This window comes from Temnothorax nylanderi, unplaced genomic scaffold, assembly GCF_030848795.1.
Source record: "Temnothorax nylanderi isolate EJ_2023f unplaced genomic scaffold, tnyl_v1.0 TNYL_tig0050_pilon, whole genome shotgun sequence".
Classification (NCBI taxonomy): Eukaryota; Metazoa; Arthropoda; class Insecta; order Hymenoptera; family Formicidae; genus Temnothorax; species Temnothorax nylanderi.
The window spans coordinates 1,025,951-1,047,884 of NW_027249112.1; the positions used below are offsets into that span (position 1 = coordinate 1,025,951).

General features: G+C 42.7%; 1 protein-coding gene across 1 annotated transcript in view; it reads right to left on the minus strand.

The window, feature by feature from the left end:
* The window catches only part of LOC139772512 (nephrin), a 96,947-nt gene that overhangs the window by 25,684 nt on the left and 49,329 nt on the right, over positions 1–21,934 (minus strand). The window contains exons 2-4 of the mRNA XM_071706244.1: positions 10,057–10,183; positions 6,451–6,662; positions 5,585–5,902 (exon numbers count right to left, since the gene is read on the minus strand). Of these exons, the coding sequence (XP_071562345.1) occupies positions 5,585–5,902; positions 6,451–6,662; positions 10,057–10,183 (657 nt within the window). The remainder of the gene's footprint in view (positions 1–5,584; positions 5,903–6,450; positions 6,663–10,056; positions 10,184–21,934) is intronic.

The window sequence follows — 21,934 nt, forward strand, 5'->3', positions numbered from 1 at the left end:
GCACAGATAAAAACAACCCGAGACGTTACTTAAAAATTGACGAATAATATTCATTATATTTGCGGCAAATATAATGAATAACTATCATATTTATTAACAGGGAGATTTAGTTCCACAATTACAAAATTACAAGCCTATATATAGCTTAATACATGCATGTCTTGTCGTATGCTGCTTGTAGCGAATATTTGATATTCATGTCGATCGAAAGCGATCGAATTAGCCAATTCGTAATATAACATTGATGTCATATGGACGTCCCCGCAAATTTCAACGCAAGGCTCATGCGTCGTCACGGCCAACCACTCATACAACCCCTAATTGCCATTAGTTGGTAGCCACTTCTCTGAAATTGGTTCCTCCGTTTCGCTCTGCGCTCTCGTCCTGATGCGCGCATACACATACATACACTTGCCTGTGTCTACGAATAAATCTGATGACCCTCATGCTAGTCTAGACATATATTTTCACTTAGAGAAACTTTCATTCATTCGTATAATCAACTTCCGCGTCCATTGCACTCATCCAATAATCAGGAATCCACTTGATCAGCTTAATACCGCGAGCGATAATACGATTTAGTGATGAAATCGCTTTGTTACGCATTGCACGTAATAAAGAATCGGTACGATCTATTTCAAGTAGATGTCTCGGGAGAGATTAGATTTTAATTAAAACATGTCGAGAGCGCGATTACGTTCGAGAGTAGCTTAGTTTTGCGCAAGGTGGGTCTGAAATACGTATGAAGGTCCGATAGCGGTGGCACAGATTGTATCGACGGGAGCATCACTTGATGCGCCGGGCATCGCGTGTACGTCGATCGTGATCGCGCCTCACGGCGCCCGAGGAACGAGCAGAAAGGATTGTATCTATTTTCGACGTTCAATTAGAACAAAAGCACGCAAAGCCGGTGCGCAATTGCTTGGACGAGTAGCGATGTTTGATTCCTGCTACGATATCCGTGGAATCAACCCTTCGACATTGTGGTTCCATTGTCGTTCGTAATTCAGTGATCGCCGACAGCTTTGATAAATTGCTCCACTCTATCGGTCGTGTTAGATATCGTGTTCGCACGCTTGGCTTTAGTGTTTTCCTGAAGCGGCTTGTTAACTTAGCTCGTGACTTTTTGCTCGAAAATTCAAGACAAAAGGGATATGTTCGATAAAAGTTGAACGAAATATCCCGGAGCCATAAAAGAAATCTTGAAGATTATATATATTTTTACGTTTAGTTAAATGTTGCACTGAAATCAGCAGGTCAGTCAACCTCGCAACGTCACACGACACGAGAGTGTGCGTCGTTCTTTCTTCGCGCCTGCATATGGAATCTCTGGTTTTATCGTTAACCCTAATGCGCATTCATCAAGTTTTACTCGCGTATTATCGAGGCGCAGCAGCGGAGCGATGCCATTTGCGTACACCGGCGAACAAACGTCCGTGGAATTAACGCTCGCTGCGGGCCGAGCCTTAATGGTTTCACGCGTGTTTACCGTGGCGTTATCGTTTGTTCGAATAATTCCCTACGAGTCGACGCCCTCGGCCGGGGGGGCACTTATCAAACCCGGCGCTCTTCGCACCTTCCCATTTATTTCCAGACGGTTGAACGGCCACCTGCTCCGTCAGAAAGCACGGCGCGACTCTCGGCGCCAACCGAAATCAATGCAGGTATATTAAGCTATCTAAGCCAAATTATCAGAACACAAAAAATTTTATATGGAATTAATTTGCTAATAATTATTTGCTATTTTTGCTTTTAAAAGTAATTTTTTTTCTTCAGCTATTAAAAAGTTACGAAGAACTAGATAGCTTAAAATTAAAAATTTTTAAAGCAAAAAATAACAAATAATTAGCAAATTAATTTCATATAAAATTTTTTGTGTTCTGATAATTTGACTTAAATAGCTTAATATACCTAATCAATACCCCGAGAAATCGTCGACGATGACGAAAAGCGCATGGCCCTCGGTGAGTAGAAATCTCCCGGTCTTATCAGGGAACAAGGTCGAGATAGCTCCCTGATGAATGACGATGATGTTTCGCGCGTCATGGAAAAGCGCCGCGGCCCAACTCGGGGGGACGAGATTATTAATTATTATCAAGCGAACAGTTTCTGACGCGCATGACCGCGCACGAATAAACGTCGCGCGCGTGCGAAGGTGCGTGCTCGTGTGCGTGCGTGCGCCCGATGCACGCACGACCGGATACGAATTAGCGCAATTGCAATTGGTAAGTCTAGCGAGCCGTTTATCACATTGATGCCGACTTTAACTCTTAACCGGTGGCACGAATTGCCAAGCGCTACGCAAAAAAAGTGTGCCCCGACTGTTTAAGTATTTTATCCTTGCAAAAAATTTATGAACAAAGCGCATTTGCATGCTATGCCACAGACACTCCGGACCACTCCGAAAGCTTTCGTCACGCCAGCCACGTCACGCACTTCGTGCCCACTTTTATTTTTCACATTCTCGCCGATCGAATCTTGCTACAACAGCACACGATACTGTGTGAAATGTCACGACATTACAAGAGCTTAAGTCCTTAATTTATCTGTTGTTACGTAACAAAATTTCAGATTAATTTTTTTTGTAATTAAAAAGTGATTACAAACTTTAGTCTTTAGAATGAAAGACGGGATCTGATTTCATCAATCTCACTCAATTGAGAGGAACTTCGAATGCGAAGAGTTAAATCTTGATGAAGGAGATAATTTATTGTTCAAAGGCGTTTAATAGGTCATTAAAATTTCAAAGTGATTCATGTGACAGCAATTAAGAATGAATTGATACGCATTTCGAACGGGGGAGCGTGGATACGCATGCTTATTATTATTTCTATCGAGCGGATTCGGCACGCATTGCAATGTATGAATTAATAGGCATCACCCGCGGGAATGTACGAAATTATTTGCATACAAGAGTATGCCCGCGTCTATTAGTTGCATATACTGTCTGATTATTTATGCTTGATAGGATTAGTTGTTTGTGCGAACTGTGAACTACCCTCCTGCATAACTATCGAATGCAATTTCTTGGAACAAAAGCAAACATCAGACTAACTTGGTAGAACTGTGTACACAGATACAAAACATATGTTTTTTACATGCAAGTCATAAAATATTGTGTTTGAAATAAGAATGATTGCTTAAAATAAGAAACTATTACTTTTGTTAAAAATAAGAAATTTAGAGTTTTGTTGGGAAGAGCAAGCACAGACTTCTCCGACAAATGTCGCATTTTTGAAAGCACTCTCACGTTTGGACAAACGCAAGGGTGTAATTGATCACGTCAAGAACGTATTAGTCATCAAAGATTGTTCTAATAAAATTAGTACACGCCGAAAACGAGGGAGTAAGGTTTCGATTTTATAATTTTTCTTTATACTATTATTAGTCGTGCTGTTAAATAGAGTTAGCGTGCGTCGCAACATGTATCGTGAATCGCCGAGTTAATCCGCGCGTCTCCCTTAACGTACGACGTAAAGGTTGCCAGAGGCATGCGCGCGTGCAACGTGCGATCGCGGCGAGATCAATCGGCCCACGAATTAGCGCCTCTTGCAGCTCCGTCAAGCACTAATGCTTTTACGCGTGTTTACATTAACGTTATCGCCGCCGGTTCGAATAGTTTCTTCCAACCCTGCCGCGGCTCTTCGTTTCCCTCCTGTTTGGCACGACGTTACTGGGTCATTACGAGTCGAACACTCTCCAGCCGCCACTTACACACGATATCTTAGCGCGCCGCGCTTACTTACCTTCTTACCTCGCCGTACCCACACGCACCCATCCCACGCGCGCGAGACACCCGTATACGGGACGATTAACGCGCCCACAGACGTGCACGCACACGCGTGCACGGCGTGGGCGTTCTCCGTCACGTCTATCGACCGACGACGCCGACAACAACGGCTCGCCCGAACACGGACGCGCTGTCGCACGCCAAGTGCTCGCGTAGAAACACGGAATCGAAGCTGCGGACCCAGGAGGCACGCGATTCACTGATCCGTCTTGCGAGAGGCGTTACCGTTATCTTCATCGGCCAATCTCGTCCGAACGACTAATAGGTTCAGCACGTGAATACCTTGGCGGCCCGGCTATAGGACCACGTGAAAAGGCCTTCGGTGCATGTGCTCCTCTCTGTGACCGTTGGAGCGATTCGCCAACGGTGTGTACGATACGAGAGAGAGCTGCCTAAAACCACGCGGCTACGGAAGGGAAACGCTGATTTGCATCGGTCTCCATCGCCGAACTATTCTCGCGAATTCGTTTCCTTAGACAACGTCAGATTCGATAGATACGCCGTTTGGTACGCTGCATGCTGTATGAACATGAAGATTACAAGCTGGAGAGATTTCGTACGCGACAAACGAGGGTTGTCAGAATGAATTATAATCCACACGCTTACATTTGCGGCTAGCATCGCATTAACGCGTTAAGGTTCAGCGACTTCATTACAAAAGTGGCAACACTTGTCGCTCGGTAAAGAGAAATGAACGGCCATCCAGGAAGATATCCCCAGATAAGAAAATATGCGAAGCGTAGTTGAATGTTTTTTCTTTCGCGAAATACGCGCGTCAACTTGTCGGTAGTTCCATGTCTACCTCGACGCGCAAATGGAGAACTCTCGTAGCTCGTTATGCACGCGATAATTGCGTACTTACATTAATGATTACATGGAACTACGTATGTGCAGCACTTTACGTCCACTGGGCACGTTTACGCTTAACGGCCGCGTTATACATAGCGAAATGTTAGAAAATGTAAACAATAATTTGTTCCACTGCAATATGATTATTGAAGATAAAAACGTTGCGCAAAAAAACGATAGCTTTATAATGATACGCGTATAAACGCGGTTTCGTACTTTGATGCTACGTCATTCCAAAATATCGGTGTATTAGTTTATAAAAGTAGCTTAGTAACAATGCTAACAAGTTTTATCTACGATTTTTTTCGACTCGGAGCAAATTGGACCGGCTATGGCGCCCGTTTGATAGATTGCGATTCCCGTAAAAACACGTTTAAGAAACCGCATTGCACGAGCATGCAACAGAGATTGACAAAGTAGGTCGCGTAAGTAGAACATTTCTTGATCGTCATTCAGTATGGGCGTACATTAGGGTAATCGGAGATTCGTTTTAAGCATCCACCAGGAGGGGCCTTCATTTTTTTTCCGCGCGAAATGATCGACATGCTGACTCAGCGCTAATTCTCGCTTATAGCCTATTACTCGATGAAAAGCACTCTTTCGGCACTCTTCTATTTATGTAAGACATTATTTCGAATACGCTATTTACGCTAACGCAATCACCGACTTCGTGATGCTTGATCTAGATTACGCTGAATGGTATTTTTGTGCGGCGCGTCTATTAACTCATTTAATAGATGTCACTATGAAAGGTAAATGTCGCTCACGTTATCATAACGTTATAAATTAGAGTTATGACAACACGAGTAAATTTAATGCCGCGCGAAATTGATTCATGGCTATGAACTCAAGAAAACGAAAGATAGAACGAACATCGCAATGCAGTTTCGTCAAAATAGCACAAGAAATTATGGAAAGTATAGAATAAGATCGTCAACGACTTACGATTCACATCGAGGATGAGCAATTTGGTTTGCGGTGGCACCAAGTTCGTATTGCTGGCCTGACAGATGAGTCTCGCCTTGAGGTGTTGTCGTCCAATTTTCGGATACGTCAAGTGGTTAACCGTTAACCCATCCCGGGTATCGTACTGATAGGACTCGTCTATCACGGTATTGTCGAGATACCACGTCAGCTTCGGGAGCGGCTTGCCACCACGAACCTCGCAAATCAGGTTCACGTCGCTCCCCTCGTTGTACCGCTTCTCGATGCCCAAAACGGTCCTCGTCGCCCCATCCGTTATTACCGGCTTCGATGGAGGCACTGTGCGAACAGCATGCGTCGTTAGAATCCAGCGCGGACGCTAATCGATCGTTCGTCTAGCGAAACGACAGTCAGCGCGAGAGATGCGTATGCGGTCGATGCGGTGGAATCCGGCAGAACTTTGGCGTTGTAGCAGAATTAACTGTTATAATGGCCGCAAAACAGGTCGTAGTTACGAAGTATATTACCGCGGCAGCTCCCCAGTTTGCGAGGCAAACCGCGGCTTACGCCGAGATTAATTTATGCACTGGAAAGTACCGAGAGTTCGTAAGTCAACGCTCACGACGAGATGTATCGAGGAGCAAATGTATATGTATCTAAATAAAACATGGCGCGAACTTTACGTATCGCGCGAAGAATCAAACGATTATATTTCGATGATTTAAATTACATATCGTAAAAAGCGATCTCGGGGGCTCGAGATCGAAGGTGGTTCTTGCTCCGATACTTGACGCGACCTCCATTACCGCGCCCTGATCAAAAGGACCGACTTTAATTGTTGCGTGATCACTGGTTGATTGAGTTTCACCGGGATACAATGCGCTCACCTATAACGGTTAAGTTCATCCTTTGTTTCCGCGTCGGCGAGTTTCTGAAGTCCACCCGGCACCGGTAGGTCCCCTCATCGGTGCTCTCCAGCCGATCAATGCTGAGGTGAGCTGGATTCGTCGCCGTGACAAAAAAAGCTCTTGGTCCCAATGCCAAAGGCGACGACCAAAGGCGGGCGTTGCTGTACTGCCGGCGGCCGCGTACGTCAAAGCTACAACAATCGATTAGCTTCTGCAGTAAATTCAATCGTGAAGCTCCATCGTTTTTTCAGTTGTTATGAGATACGAGCGCATTATGAATGTATTACCGATACTCGATGTATTATTAATTATCAATGCTTGATATTACGTAATATAGAATTTCAACGTTTTTCGCTAATAGGCATAAAATACTAGAATGATTCCGATGGAATACGTGTCCCGTAATAAGAGTCCAGATACCAGTTTATCGCTGATAATTGCCGTTTTGCTCGTTATATACATATACCAAAAACCAATTTAATTACATAATTTGCGATGTAATTGCACCATATTCACATCAATTGAGATGACATACTGGCGTCGTTATTAAAAGCTTGTTGTGATTGAATTAATTACAGGATAACTAATGAACGTATGTTCCCGGGTACTTGTGATCGAATACCTATATAACATCGCTTCAAGACTTCTCGTCGATTATGATCTCACCGATTAAATATTTTTAACTAAATACCTCTAATTATCTTCAAATTGAATATCTCTAATCGATAAAATAATCAACACAATTTGTACTATATTGCAAGTTTATAATTTACCTTACATTATATTAAATATTTATGAATTGCTGTTGCCATTTTCTTATCTCATTATATAACACAAAAGCTTTAGAAACGGGCGTAAATTTAATGTGTGAACTCGGATAGACTAAAAGATTGAAGTCGGAACATTATGTTCATCGTTCGTTATGCTCGACGTCGAGACTCACACTCACGCCTGCATGTTACCCTACCGTCGCACAGCAGCTTCGCTGAAGAATCGTTTGCGGAACTACGATCCAGGACTGCCGATTGGACAGGCGTGTCTATATACGGAGTCGCATGGGAGCCGTTCCCAGTGCAGCGTGATTGCATATTAAGCATTTGCGGTGAGCAAGAACAGGAGCAAAGGGAGACGGATTAGAGGGACGGTCGCGGGATGTATAAGAGACCTGCTCCGCGTGGGACAGAAAGAAAAGAGGTATCTCGAGGGGGGAGGGGGAGAGGAGGGGTGGGAAGGGGGAAGGGAATACCAGGCGTAAAACCCTCCACGGCTCCTCGTGAGCGACTAAAAGTTAAATTGCGTTCCGCGACTGCACGGGAGTTCGGATTTTCGCTCGTGACTGAGTAGTCCCTAAGCTATCCCACCCTCACGCTCGCTTCCGCGGCATTGACGTTGAAATACGATTTAATTCTTCCACTTCGCACTTCCAGTGGACGAGGAGGGCGCTTCCGTGACGCGCCACCAACGCTGCCCGCCCGTCTCGTTGTCGTAGACAGGGCGCGATGGAAGGAGGGCAGACCTCGGAGGAGAGGTCGGGCACACGTTCCACGAGGGCTGTCGCCCGGCACGGGAACGACCCCGCGGATATAACACGTTCGACCGACTTTTCTCGCGCGCGATAACCCTGAAAAGCGATTTTCCCATATCGGTCTTCTGACTTCAACCCCGGCGTTTTCATCGACGGTGGAACGACTCTCAAGATCGATCGGTCGCCTGCCTACTCACCCGACTCGTCGATCACGACCCGAGAGGCTGATTCGTCGAGACTTTCCGGAAAGGCATAGCCTCCAGCCGTTTCTTCGTTATCTCGGGAGATTGCGGAGCGTAGATGAACTTGTGTAGCTCTTTTTTATAGCTCGCGAGAAATCTATTCGTAAATGAGTAGCGCGCGTCATATATTGAATTACCGAGCGCAGTAAATGAGATCTCAGTTAATGTTCGACAAACGTTTGTAGATTTCGTGTAGAAAATTAATTTCGTTTATTTCCATTCTCGTATTATATCATAACTTAATCTTGATTAAAATAATATAAACTTTGGACGGCTTATTACGATGATATCTTAAACAATACTTGAGATCTCTGCGAGCAAACGCGTCTTTCATCGCTTTCTATTTAGCTACTACTCTCTGCTAGGGCAAGCACTCGTTAAAAAATCGATCACTCTCAAGTCTCACGCAAGGAAAGGAATTCACCAGGTCGCTTCGGTGGATCTAAGTGTCTTGAAACTTTCCTGAGAGAAAACGTAGAATGGAATTGAGTGGATTCGATTTTGCAAAGTGTTATCTATTAAGGTAAAATGCGGAGACCGCCCGAGAGATTGTAAATATTACCGATCGTTTTGTTCGATCAAGACGCTGAGTGTTCGATATTACAGAGTAATATTGAAACTCAAAGATCTGAATCCACGATTCGCGAACAAATATTCATATCATGAAGAATGCAGTCAATCGTTTAAGCCCCCTCTGCCCTTCCATTCTCTAAGTAAATGAAAAACTAGATGACCTCCGTACCAATGTAGATAACCGAGGGAAAAGATTCAATCGTCTTCAAGGATTATGAAGGTTTTGTTAAATCAATAAAATTAACCAAAGAGAGAGAGAGAAAAGAACTCCCTCTTCCTCTTCTGCTTGAATAAGTTACAGCGCGAGAAAATCTTGATGAGACGATATGCACGTCACATGAGTTACTCCTGTCACGCACGAAGCATTGAATACATGCGCGAGGAGGAATATACTTAGAAAAGAGCTATGCGCGACCATGCCCGCGTATAGCCTCGCAGTTTCCTTTCCTTAACTGTCTGGCGTACCTACGATAAGTGGGCACGATGTCATGCAATAAATATTTTACTGCGAGAGGTCCCGTGAAGAGAAGGGCCGACACGTTAGGGTACGTTACCGAGGCCAAGGGAGAGACGTTTTAGTACCGGCGCGGGCGGCCGCCTTTAAATTTAAAGTTTCTCGTCGTGGCGAGGATTAAACTGACTTTACAACAAGCGACGACCTGCACCCCCCTCGCGCACCAAGCGCCAGTTCTGGCATCTCTGGCATCGCTTCGCATACACTTTCCGCCGCCCTTCTACCTCGAGACGATGCATCGCCATCCTCCAAGCACATATCTTACACCTTATTACATTTCTTAAATATGACCCACCGGATACTAACGTCGGCCCGCTCCGGCCGCGGCACTTCTACCCCGACGACTCGACGGTGTGCCGACCATTCTATATGCAAAATTTCACGGGCCGCGGAAGCGAAACGGCGACCCGAGTACCGAATGAACTTCGTTGTGGAAAATAACGCGATGAATTTCCGGACCTAAGTACTTGAACTTATTCCTTTTTGATTTTTCCGAGGAGATACGCTTTATAGATGATATGGCTAAAAAAAGATATGGCTAAACTTCGAAAAGTTTCTTTCAGTGCATTTGGCTCTAGCACATTGAGATCTTATAATGAAGATGGAAAGTATTTTTGTATGCAAATAAAAAATAACTTTTTTTTGTGATGCGAGCAAATGTGAATTTAAGGACATCGAGATTTGAAAGCAATTAGTGATTTTTAATTTATGGATATGCAGAAATATTTTACCTGTAAATCGGTTCGCTTCTGCCTTCCTTGTACCAAAGCACCATGTTGATTTCGTCGTTATTGGAACGAATGTCGCAAGGGAGCTGCACCTTGTTTCCGATGACACCGTCAATGGCAATGATCGGTACTGCAACAAAGAACAAGATACATTGAAATAAATCATCTTTTTCCATTGAATATAAATGTAATCATTTTTAAATGCTTTGAGTATACATTTGTTATTCTAATATTCTAATTGGATCAATATAGGTTCTTTACCATCATAAACTATTGGAAAAAAAAGTTTTGCTGAAGTATTTAAAAATTTAGCTAGATACAGATCTGAAAATAATTTTATTGCACCATTAAAATAATTATATAGAACACTCAAACTGATTGCTAAAATATCAAAACTTTTTATAGCATTATCATCATACTTCAGCGACCTACTATAATTATTTTGATGGCACAACAAAATTATTTTCAGATCTGTATCTAGCTAAATTTTTAGATACTTCAGCAAAACCGTTCTTTCCGCGAACCCGTGCAAAAAATTCAGCCAGAAATTGTATTCGATGTATCGACAAAAATGTTATAAATTTCACGATCGTTCCTCTTTTCTGACGACAGAGAATAATGAGCTGCTTAATCCGCAAAAACGCGGAAGCAGCTAACTACAATCAATCTTTAAGCTTTTAACAAGGTATCTGTAACACGAAATATTGTTACGGTAGGTAAAACGTTGGTATAATGCGGTTTTCATAGACAAGAAAACACCGGGATTAGATCTCATTACACGAGAATCTAGCGGTGATGTACACGCTGACGGTTAAAGGCGAGCTCGTATCCGAGCTTAAGTCCCGCCATTCTCGTCAGTGATGGGATAGACAGTGGTTAACGGTGGTTTGATGTCGCTACGGTTTTGTCTGCTCGATTAGATTTACATGTAGATGGAGATATCGCGTTTTAATGAGCTGACTCCCTTCCTAGCCCCCTCCTCTCGCTCTCTTTCTCTCTCTTCCTTTCCTGACAGTGACACTGAAGCTATCTTTCCGCGACGGCGCGTTCCCTGACGTCTCATCGGACTTCTCGATCGCTTCTCGAGAAGAAGCGTCGTGCCTCAGGAGCGATCGCTCCCAGGGATCCCATCGATCACCACGCTAGTATTTCGTCGCTCGACGTCTGATCGCAACAGGGTCGGCCAATCTCAAAGTCCACGGATTTCCGTCCTGAACTATAAAGCGCCGACACTTCCACGGAGAAGTGAACGGGGAAAAGGGACGAGAGTGGCCAGGAAAACGGATCGCCGGTCCGAACGGTGACATGTTCCAAGGGTGCGCGCGCGCGTGCGCAGGCCAGTGTTTTCACTCCGAAATCCGCGAAGATATTGCGTGAACGTGCGAAGTGTTTGCCGAAGGATCCAGAGCAATCGTGCTGAACGCTCTGAATTTGAAATTAGAATATCAGCCGACTTTCGGCAGAGCGATGGGTGGGTCGATATGAGAAACGCGATAAGCAAACATATACTGAGCGCAGTCGCCCTTTCTGCCTTGCGCTTATCCTGATTCTTGCTAGTATAATAAAGTACTTTCGTGTATATTAACAAACGGCAATGTGATCTTAAGATCTTAAGCCCGTTCTTCTTAACGTTAATACGTTAATATATTACAATATACTTACATATATTACATATATATACACACATATGTAATATGTTATTAACTTTGTTAAATAAATGTTAAACAAGTATATTTTTAATTTTTTCTAACTTCTTACTAATTTTGTATTTTAATAATAACAATAATGTATCAAAGATATACTAATTTTAATAGATCCATCTATCTTGATTATCGCCAGCAATGCGCTTAACGTAATAGGACCTAATATTCACGTTCAACAATGTGACATTTATAAATCGTGCGCGATTGCGTTTCGCACAATTAAGATATCTTCTCGTTATGTAAAACGATTCTACGGATCGTAAAACGGACACATTCTTCCGATTCTCATTTAATCCCGAGAAAAGTTTCGAAGCGGCTTCCGGAGGAAAACTCGAGGAAGCTCCGCACAACTTGCGGAACGTCCGCGGGCGTGACAAGCGCCGCACGCGAAACAATTTCATTTATCACAAGAAAAATAGCGGTTTAACTCCACGAGTGGGCGTATCATACATTTTCCGCGAGTTCGTGGGGGACAAGAGACGAAGGGCGAGAGCGAGGCGGTGGAAAATGGAAGACAAGAGCGGGTCGTTTCTTCTTTGTCGTCGTAACCGACGACTAGGAGAGAGCACGACCGCGAGTGTATTAGCGTGGATGACATCCCCGACGCTAGGTCGTCGCGGTCCCAATAGCAGGTACAGTTTATTGTGCTCTCTGCCGGCACTTAGAGTAAATACAGGAAGACAATTGTCAGTGCGTCAATGCAACGCTGCGGGCCGCTTCGCGCCGCGGCCGGGATGAAACATGCGGTCCCGAATAACTCGCGCGTGTACGTTGTTGACGCTAAAAATTTGCATCGCGGATGAGGCTACCGATACGGCGTGGCACGAGAGCCACAGGCGGGAAAATTATTACCAGACTAATTGGTAGACCCGCGGCGGAAATTGCCCGTAGCACGGATAACCGTGGTTGCTGCCGCATTAAAGTTCGCAACGCCGCGCCGTCACTCGCTGGAATACACGATTGCCTCGTAAAGATAATTCCGAATGTTTTCCCGCTGCGTTCGATCGATGAACCGCGCTCGTTGAATCTACGTAATGTCTATTTTTCGCGAGAGAACGCGAGCGAACGATATCTATCGACGCGCGATCTCTCGCACTCGCTGTAAAAATCATTATTATGAGTAACGTGCATCCTTCTCATCTTGACGCATACTTAACGACAGCTCCGACGTCGGTTGATGGAACGACGCCGTTTCTTCACTCCGTGTTGCTCACTGAATAGATATACTCGAGTCATGTCATAATGAATCCTAAACGCCCACGTCGTTCCCGGTAGAGATCGTTAGAGGGAATCGTAGAGTTAATAAATAATCCTTCTACGTGGAAAACGAATCCATCAACGGTTACTCTCGTTAACTACACGATTGGAGGCAACATCAAACGTATACGCAAGTGCACGCCCTCTGAGTCTAGCCTTCCTTTACCGAGCGGGGAAACCATAAATAAGTAATCTTCCCGTTTCCACGAATGCGCGGGAGGGCCCTGAATCTCGAAGATGATCGCCTTGGGTGAACGCGCGCGCAGGATGCCACGTTTATTTTCCTTTTTATTGACGACGTAAATTTAACGGATTTTATTTTTTTTTCTCCTCTCTGATCTCTATTTTCCTCCTTCGCGGCTCCGCTCAGCATCAGGAAATGAAATACAACGTTATTTCAAGCGGCGGAGCGTATGCGGCTATTTTTTCCTCAGCTGATAGCCGCCAATATGTTATCAAACGATGAGAGATTCTGAAAAGCTATGTGTTCAAAGGCCAAAATTCATAAACGTGAAAAATAGCCGAACAAATAAATAAGTTGCAGTAAACATAATATCGATTATACATATAACAGTTTCGGTATGCATGCATCCAATGATATTTTTAAAAAGTTCAAAATAAAATCTATAAGTGGCATTAAAACATTCAAATTAACAGTAAGAAAGGAGCAAAATTTCTCAATGTATCCAGATTCCAGATATACAAAAATTGGTCTGTAAAATTTAAGAACATTTTTCATAATTGGCCGAATTACGACAACGACTCGTACCGAATAACGAAACCATTCGAGATTTAAGCTGTATGAATAGCCAACTCGGTTAGCTAATCGGTTAGCTAATAGAATGTGAGATGTTTGTTATTCCTCTTCTTTCTTTTAGTACTATTAATCAACCGATAAAACGAACGTTATCGTAACCGTGTGGTTTAAAATTACAACTCTATACGATTATTGCAGAAATAGGAATGACGCCCGGGGCAACTCTCTCGACAAAGTAATCTTTCAAACGGTTTAATGTTAATTACGTATTACGTGAACGTTCATTCGTATGATATGGATGAACGGTAATTCTTTGATATATTGACTTCATAAGGAAGCTCCGAAGAAAATACGTACGAGACGTCAAGGCGTTTGTAAAATGATAAAACAGTTTTTTTCGTTTGTATTCTCAAGGCACACACGAGGCATATGGGCATAATTTACATAAGCATGGTCGAATGCCTTAATGGAGGAGCATACGGAGTTTGATTATATATTAAACATGCCCATGTTTTCAACAATAATAGGTCTCGAGTGTAGAGATACTCGGAGCTAAATAGATGATGACGAAAAGGACTTTCGACCGGTGTGGGCCGTATGGCACGCGTAGAAAATACATTTAAGACGTTCGATGAAGCGCAGACGCTGAAATCGTTTGTCATATTCGTAACTGACATGTAGATGAGTGCTCCAATTCACATCAAGATGTGATTGGTCATATATCTACAGTGGCGAGAGCACTTTGGTTTAATTATTTCCTCGCAAATAGAATCACGAATGATACATATAAAGCGTTTAGACATGCCAATAAGGCTGGTTTCTTAATTAAGTTTCCTGCTGGATTATCAAGAAAAACGCGAATATGACGAAACTCCGCAAGTTATTGCAATAATAAGGAATCCTCTAATCAACTGTTCGGCGAAGTTTGGAAACAAGAACAGTCGTTATTGCAACACTAGCGGGACGACAAAGTATTCGATGAGGGAGAATAATTCATAATTTTATATAATCCCGCGCTGCAGGTATACTATATGCGAAGCTTCGATTTTTTAAAGTAGACCGTCTGCTCCGAGTGAAGTACGTGCAGCGGTTATCGTGTACGGGCAGGAAATGCTATTCAAGTCGACAGTGCGACGAGGTAAGAATCGATAGAGTCTGTCGCTCGCCTAATAAACTTAGATAAATCATCATGTCCCCGAAAGATAATCAAAGACTATTCACCGGCGAAGTATACAGGTCGGCGTCGAATCGAGTTTATTTATCAATCGCGTGCTTAATCTCTACTAATTACCATAGCCATTACGCCGTGACTTTTACTAACTACAACTTTTGCCACCTGACTACCGCAGCACTGAAAAAAATTATTACACACCTAGCATCAATCTATTTCAACCGCTCCTTTCTAGCAGCTTTATTTCAATTATTCATGATTCCACAAAATTGTCATTACAAATAGCTGTTACATCTGCATGGTTTAAATTTACATTTGTATGATTTTAACGTAAAACAAAAATAAAATTTTTTTAAATTCAAATCGTGGTCAGAATCTATAACAGTTCTTATGATTCGTAATTATGAGTTTGCCATTAAGTAATTTGTTTTCGGACAGTATTTTATTAGCATGAGGCTCTCTCTCTTTATTTTGTAGTACTAATGAATTGTTACAATATTCTTATTTCAGACATTATCCAATCGATTATTACGATTTTTAAGTATTCCGCTTGTTGCTCTTGCAATAATTTATGTATATCGTCATGTAGTACTAATGAATTGTTACAATATTCTTCTTATTTCAGGCATTATCCAATCGATTATTACGATTTTTAAGTATTCCGCTTGTTGCTCTCGCAATAATTTATGTATATCGTCAATTTGTCTTAGCTAAGCAAAGCCGATTTGCAAGGCGTCGTAACAACAAATTATATATTGGCAACCGGCTAAAGCCGACGATAATCTACTTATGTATTCCGTTCGAAAAATAAATTTAGCTCAGCCTTTAAATAGTCGCGTGAATCTTCCCGATATCATTATTTATAAAAGTATTCGATATTGGCACAACATGTAAGTATATCATGCAATAAAATTAATTTCTAAAAGTAAAAGTAAACTCAAAACACGGGGAGAGCGATACAGCTGATACTATGAAAAATATGCTCTTGTTATGAAAATATCTTGTCTTTAAGTATTTGTGCGATCATGGAAATCTTAGTTTGAGTTCTAAAGAATTTAATTTAGTTTATACATATATACCCGGTGTTGAGATGATATCTGATATCTCTTGTTACATTCATCATGCTACATTACATGCTATCGTTTGAAAAACAGAGTGAATTATTAAATCACATAAATGGCGTGGTATTGTAGAGAGAAGTACGCCGCGTAAAGGTATCCGAGTCCCCGTTTTATAGGATAATAAATGGCGCAATATAAAAACGCGTATAAGCTGTTTGCAGCGCGAACGTTACGACTCGATGGGCGAAATGGATGTGCAAACAAAGAAGTTCCATTTTCGCCGTTCACGCGCGAATCTTCTTCGCGCGAATATGTAGATTATCGTAAAAATTCATGGCGCTAAAGAGCGCTTTTGCCCATTCCCGTATTTACGCAGAACGTATTTTAAAAATCATTGTAACCAGAGCCCCCTCCCCTCCCCTCCCCCACGGCGCATTCGGTCGCAGCAAGAAATCTTGAATTTTCCTCGTAGAGTGCGGGATGCTTTAAACTCCTCTTTACGACGCTCTATAGTCGCATCACGATCCTTGCGTCTGTTTCCTCCGCGAATAACAGCTTTCGCATAGAACAGAACAGTTCTGTAGCGGGGCTTTACAGTTCTCGAGTTCCGCCGGAGACATTAATCTCTCTCTTATGAGTTACGGGGGTATACATATTATACTTATATATATATATATATATATATATATATATATATATATATACTATATACATATATAAGTATGTACATATATGTGCACACGTAAGATACAAGAAGCTCACAATCGGTATTGCAATCCTAAAAAATAGTATAAATAAAATAATAAAATGGAAAAGATAATAAAACTTAATTATCATTATACACAAAAGCGATAAAAATTGTCGAGCTTTTATCGCTCGTATTTTGTATTATATCTTACTTGTCGTATCAGGGTCCTGTTATCGCAATATTATACTGTGAGAAATCTATATATATATAATTCAATGTTATATCGTATAAATAAGTCATGGTACTTTTTATTTTTAGCCTTCTGCTATTCCGGTAAGCTCTGCATTTTACAATAAGCTAAGTAATTACATTCGTCTGATAATCTATTGATTTAATACGTTACATACATTGCATAGATAATTCTAAAACGAAACACAACGATTTTTTTTCTGTCTTTTACGGTCCCCTTTCGTGCTAAACTTGGTTTTTTTACGACTGACAGCCTTCACACGACATAGCACCGCGATATAATTTTATGGTCCTCCAGTGGCACTAAGTAGCGAAAAAAAAATAATCTCTCGATCGTGGGAGTAATGACTTGCATGTCGGTCAACCTGGTTCTACTTTAGCCGGGCGATTATGAACGTCGTGCATTAAAGTCAAGTACTGGCATATCGCAACCAGGCACTCTTTGAAATATCGGATATCGGATACCGAAATATTTCCCACGAAAGCGTGACTTTGCAAGATCTATAATCACAGGATCGGTGAAGTATGTGGATTATATATATGTTGCTTCCATTGCGCACAAAAGCTGCAATGTTTCGGCCCGATTCGTCGTTACAAGGTTCTCCTTTTTCTTAGCGTACTTTTACGATGAAGATATATACGCAAGTGAGAAAGAAACGCGACTGCGACGTTAAGTAGTAGAAAACGAGCAGGATCTGAGAATAAATAACGGGTCTCGGTACGCTTATTTCATTATTCCACGGTATTCGTAGTTATACACTATTCTTTAACACAAACGCGCGGGATTATAATTTACAATCGTGATATCGGGCCAGCTGCTCCTACGATCAAGGAGCAAGAGAGAAATAAACAGCCTCCCCGTGCGATCTCAATTATCGCGCGGCGCTGTACCTTTCTTGGATGGCAGATCATTTGCCAGGGTCTAATGTCGGGTCTCGCTCGGTTCCCCACCTCATGATTTATAGATTACTAAATAATCGTCGTCACATACTCACGCAATTGCGATGACGCGATGGTGGTAGTGCTCGGCGCGTCGCGGGAATTGCAGTCATCGATGCGAATATACGATCAAAGAACGCGCGTATGTATGTACGCGTGCGTCTCCGCGTGCGTGGCCTCACACAGTCCACCTCCTTGTCCCTCCCCCCCCCCCCTCGATCGGTGCCGGCGGAGAAAAATAAACACAAACTGCGTCGGGCGCAATTACCGCAACCGCATCGAGCATCCCGCAATTATCGGGAGTCTCGATGCTCGTTACGCGAAGCGGGAAAAGGTGAAATCACTTTGTTGGCTGCGGCGACGGCGAAGTTGTAGGTAATAATCATCGATCGCGCGGGGAGAGGAAGCGCGAAAAAGTATACACCGAAAGAGCGATCGATCCGCGAGAGAACCTTCCAACGGCTGATTCTGCAGTTTCTCACGCATGGAAAATTTCGTTCGGTGAATCGCCAATCGTTGCAGTAATTACACGCAATGCAATTGTCCCAATTATGTGCGAGATTTTCATTTAATCAAATACATCCATGCGAACGCGAACGTCGATAATTATATAAGCACGAGGCGATACAGCGCCGGTATGAATTCATAAAGCAATCGATTACATGAAATGTAAAGAGAGATAGATAGATAAAGAGAGAGAAAAAAATTTTATTCCATATAAAAATTGATATAGCAAAATAAAACTACGCGGAATGTCGGAATCGCGATATAAATTACGACGTTATGTTTGTTTACGGATAAAAACGCGAACGTCGCGGCGCCGAGGTGCTCTAGAGAAATCATCGCGATGCGAGATGTATTATGCAGCAACAACGGAGTTTCAAATTGGTTACCTCGCGGATGAAATCGACTGTGCGAATAAAATTCCATGATTCGCGCACTGCGACTCGATACGACGTTACCGCGCTGTAAGTCGAAACCTAACCGCACGCGGACGAGCGCGCGGCGCCCGTTTCGTTCGAGAAAATGAAAAGACGGGGGGGGAGTAGAGAGCGGAGTTCGTCGGAGGCGCGCCAGTTTTAGGCGCCCATTTAAAATTACGGCGAAAGCGCGCGCCGTGCCCCGGTGCTTTCCAATTTTCGCGCGGAGCACAAGAACGTGCTAAACGACCGTGGCGCGGAGTTCTATCGGCTGCGGCAGCACCATCCCCGTTCTCGCCCCCATAATCCTTTCTCCTGTTTCTATTTTTCCCAGACACTGAGTATGTGCCGCCGAGCGTGAAAGCCGTGTGCGGAATAGCATTTGGTGTCTACCCTCGCAGGTTTTAACGGGCAGTCCCGTATGCCAGACGCGTGCCAAGTTTCCCTGCTCTCCTTCTCTCGCGTCATTCTCATCCTCCATACGAATGTATGTGCCGTGTCTCTGTATGTGGTATGTATGTGTGTGTGTATGTATGTGTGCATCTGACCCTCGAGAGGAAGAACCCGCGGAAACAGCTCCTATTTTCGCTCCGCACACATCTCTCTCTTCGTGCCACCGCATCTCGCCACCCTTCCCGTCCTCAAACGCGGAGGATATCTCGCCTCCAGCAGCATCCGCGGCCACTTTCGAACTCGGCGCCATGTGCGTTCGTCCGCCTCCTCCTTTTCTTTATTTTCCTCGTCTGGACGACGTCTGGTCCCACCTCTGCCGATATGTCTGCCGTTTCTTCCTGCGGTTCTTCCATTCGCGAATCCGACAATATCTCTACAATACGGGACATCGGACACCGCGGGATCTCGTTGCAGCCAGAACTCCCGGAGTTTTCAGGAGATGCGGTCGAGTCGAATACTCTCTCGTCGCCGAATATAATGCTTCTCACGTTATCTCGCGCGCGGCGCTACATAATGCATTTCATCGCAGAGATAGAATCGTTCTTTCGCAGCTACGATAATGCGCTTCATTTACGTGATACTTTTTAATCCGATTAACTCAGACATGCAGAGAGACTCAATTGGCCAGTCTGCATGATTTAAAATGTTTTGTACTGCACGACAATTATCCACGATTAACTGACTCGAAGAAGATAATCGACAAACACGGCCTTTCGGTATCAACGTAACATATAAACAAATAAATATCTACAATCTCTTGCTATAAATATTTTCATAAATATTCAAAAGAAATTCGTAATAAGGGATAATACGATTTGATTAATCAATTTCATGAATCACGATCTAATTAGAATAAAAAAGTATTATAGTAAAATATGTAATGTTATATAGGTACACATTATTTTTTCACAAGATAGAAACATATTTTTTCTTGTTGAAAATTGGAAGTACCTATATTAAAAGACGGTTATCGGCATTTTTACGAATTGATACAGAATTTATGATAGAAGAATCTTTATACTCTTCTTGTCAATACTCTTTGACGTCTGCTAGGTTTTTTTTAAATAAAGATTCCTTTTACTAATTCACAAAGTTAAAGAAATAATATATTTTCTGTTGTAGGTAGCAGATATTTCAACGAATCATTTCTTACAAGATAAGTTTGACGCACCCCATTTATTAATATGACACGGACAAGCGAAATTAAACCGGATGCATTAAGTAACAAATTCTGGAGTCGACTAACTCGGGATAAGAATAAGCGCCACCGGCATTATAAGAAAACATAAAAACATATTTGAAGGACTTTTTGTTTAGCGAAAGCCTCCATCCGAGTTTTAAAGCTGCAGCTTTCCCGTGGACATTGTTCTACAGAAATCTGCTTTCCAGGGAAGAGAAGACAGATTTGAGTGCTCCTTCGATAAAGTTCCAGACCGTTCTTTGTATCCTGTTACTTATTTACTCCCGTTAAAAGAACGTCCCGACTAAGGAAAAAAGGCTGCAGGGAATCGAGGGAAGAAGGTTTCCAGTAGCACATTGGCGAGCTTTAAAGATCTTTTCAATCGGGGGGTACATCCTAAATGCATAGCACGGGGCTTGGACATTGCGTTATCTCGTATTCGGCAATATCCTCGTATTTATCCGTCCAAAAGAATTTTCCAATACTGCAGCGGGTACTGATGAGTTATTGTGCTCAGCGGCGAGTATCAGGGCGCATGTCGCGAATATTTATTCACGTGTGAACTTTCGATGCAGTTCAGCTATATCCCGCGATTCCTCAATAACCGTGCCGCGCGTCAGTAATTAGAATACTGGAATATTTTAATTTGTATATTGCCTGCGCTTTTCTAAAGCTGACTATTTTTCAATGCTAAGTGACTTTAAATTATTTACTTAATTAAATATTGTAATTAGAAAAATTCAGAGAAATTCTCTGACGTCCGTTTAAAGCGATAATTTCGAATAATTTATATTCCCAATATATTCCTAATAACCTTATTTTTATCGTTGTATTATCGATTTTGTCATTAGGAAAACGATGAAGTCATTACAAGTCTCGCAATCACGGGAGATTGCGCACATAATTTTTCTTTGTTCAATTTCCGACGCGCGTGAAGAAGAGAGTCGAAAAAGTAAAGCTAATGAGGATGGAACCCAAAGAAGAACGTGATATACCACACGGCGAACATGAACGGGCAGGAAAGTCTGAAATCACGTGGCAGTAAACTAACGGGAGCTTTCGGTATATACCCTTCCGCGTATCCAGAAAGAGGGCTTTCCGGAGTACGAACGGCGCGTACGACGTGTTATCCGGCTCGAGATTACTTCTTGGAGCGGAAATAGGGCGTCGGCTAAGGCGCCGTTTCGAAATTATCGTATAATTTTGCGCAGGTAACAGTCGCCGCCGCCGACGAAAATAACAGCAAAGACTATAGCGCGAGTCCAGACGACAGACCTCAATTTTCTTAAATAAATTATTGCGCGAAAAGGCTGGAAGACTCGCGCACGTACTACGTTAACGTGCAGATAGCACGAATATTAGGACAAAGTTCAGCTAAGTTGAGCACAACTTTATAAAGAAATTGAAAAACAATTCTGCTAATTGACTTAAATTATAAAACGGACGTACATATTTTTATGTTCGCGTATAATTTTCCTATGTTTGAAAGATTCAAATATTTTG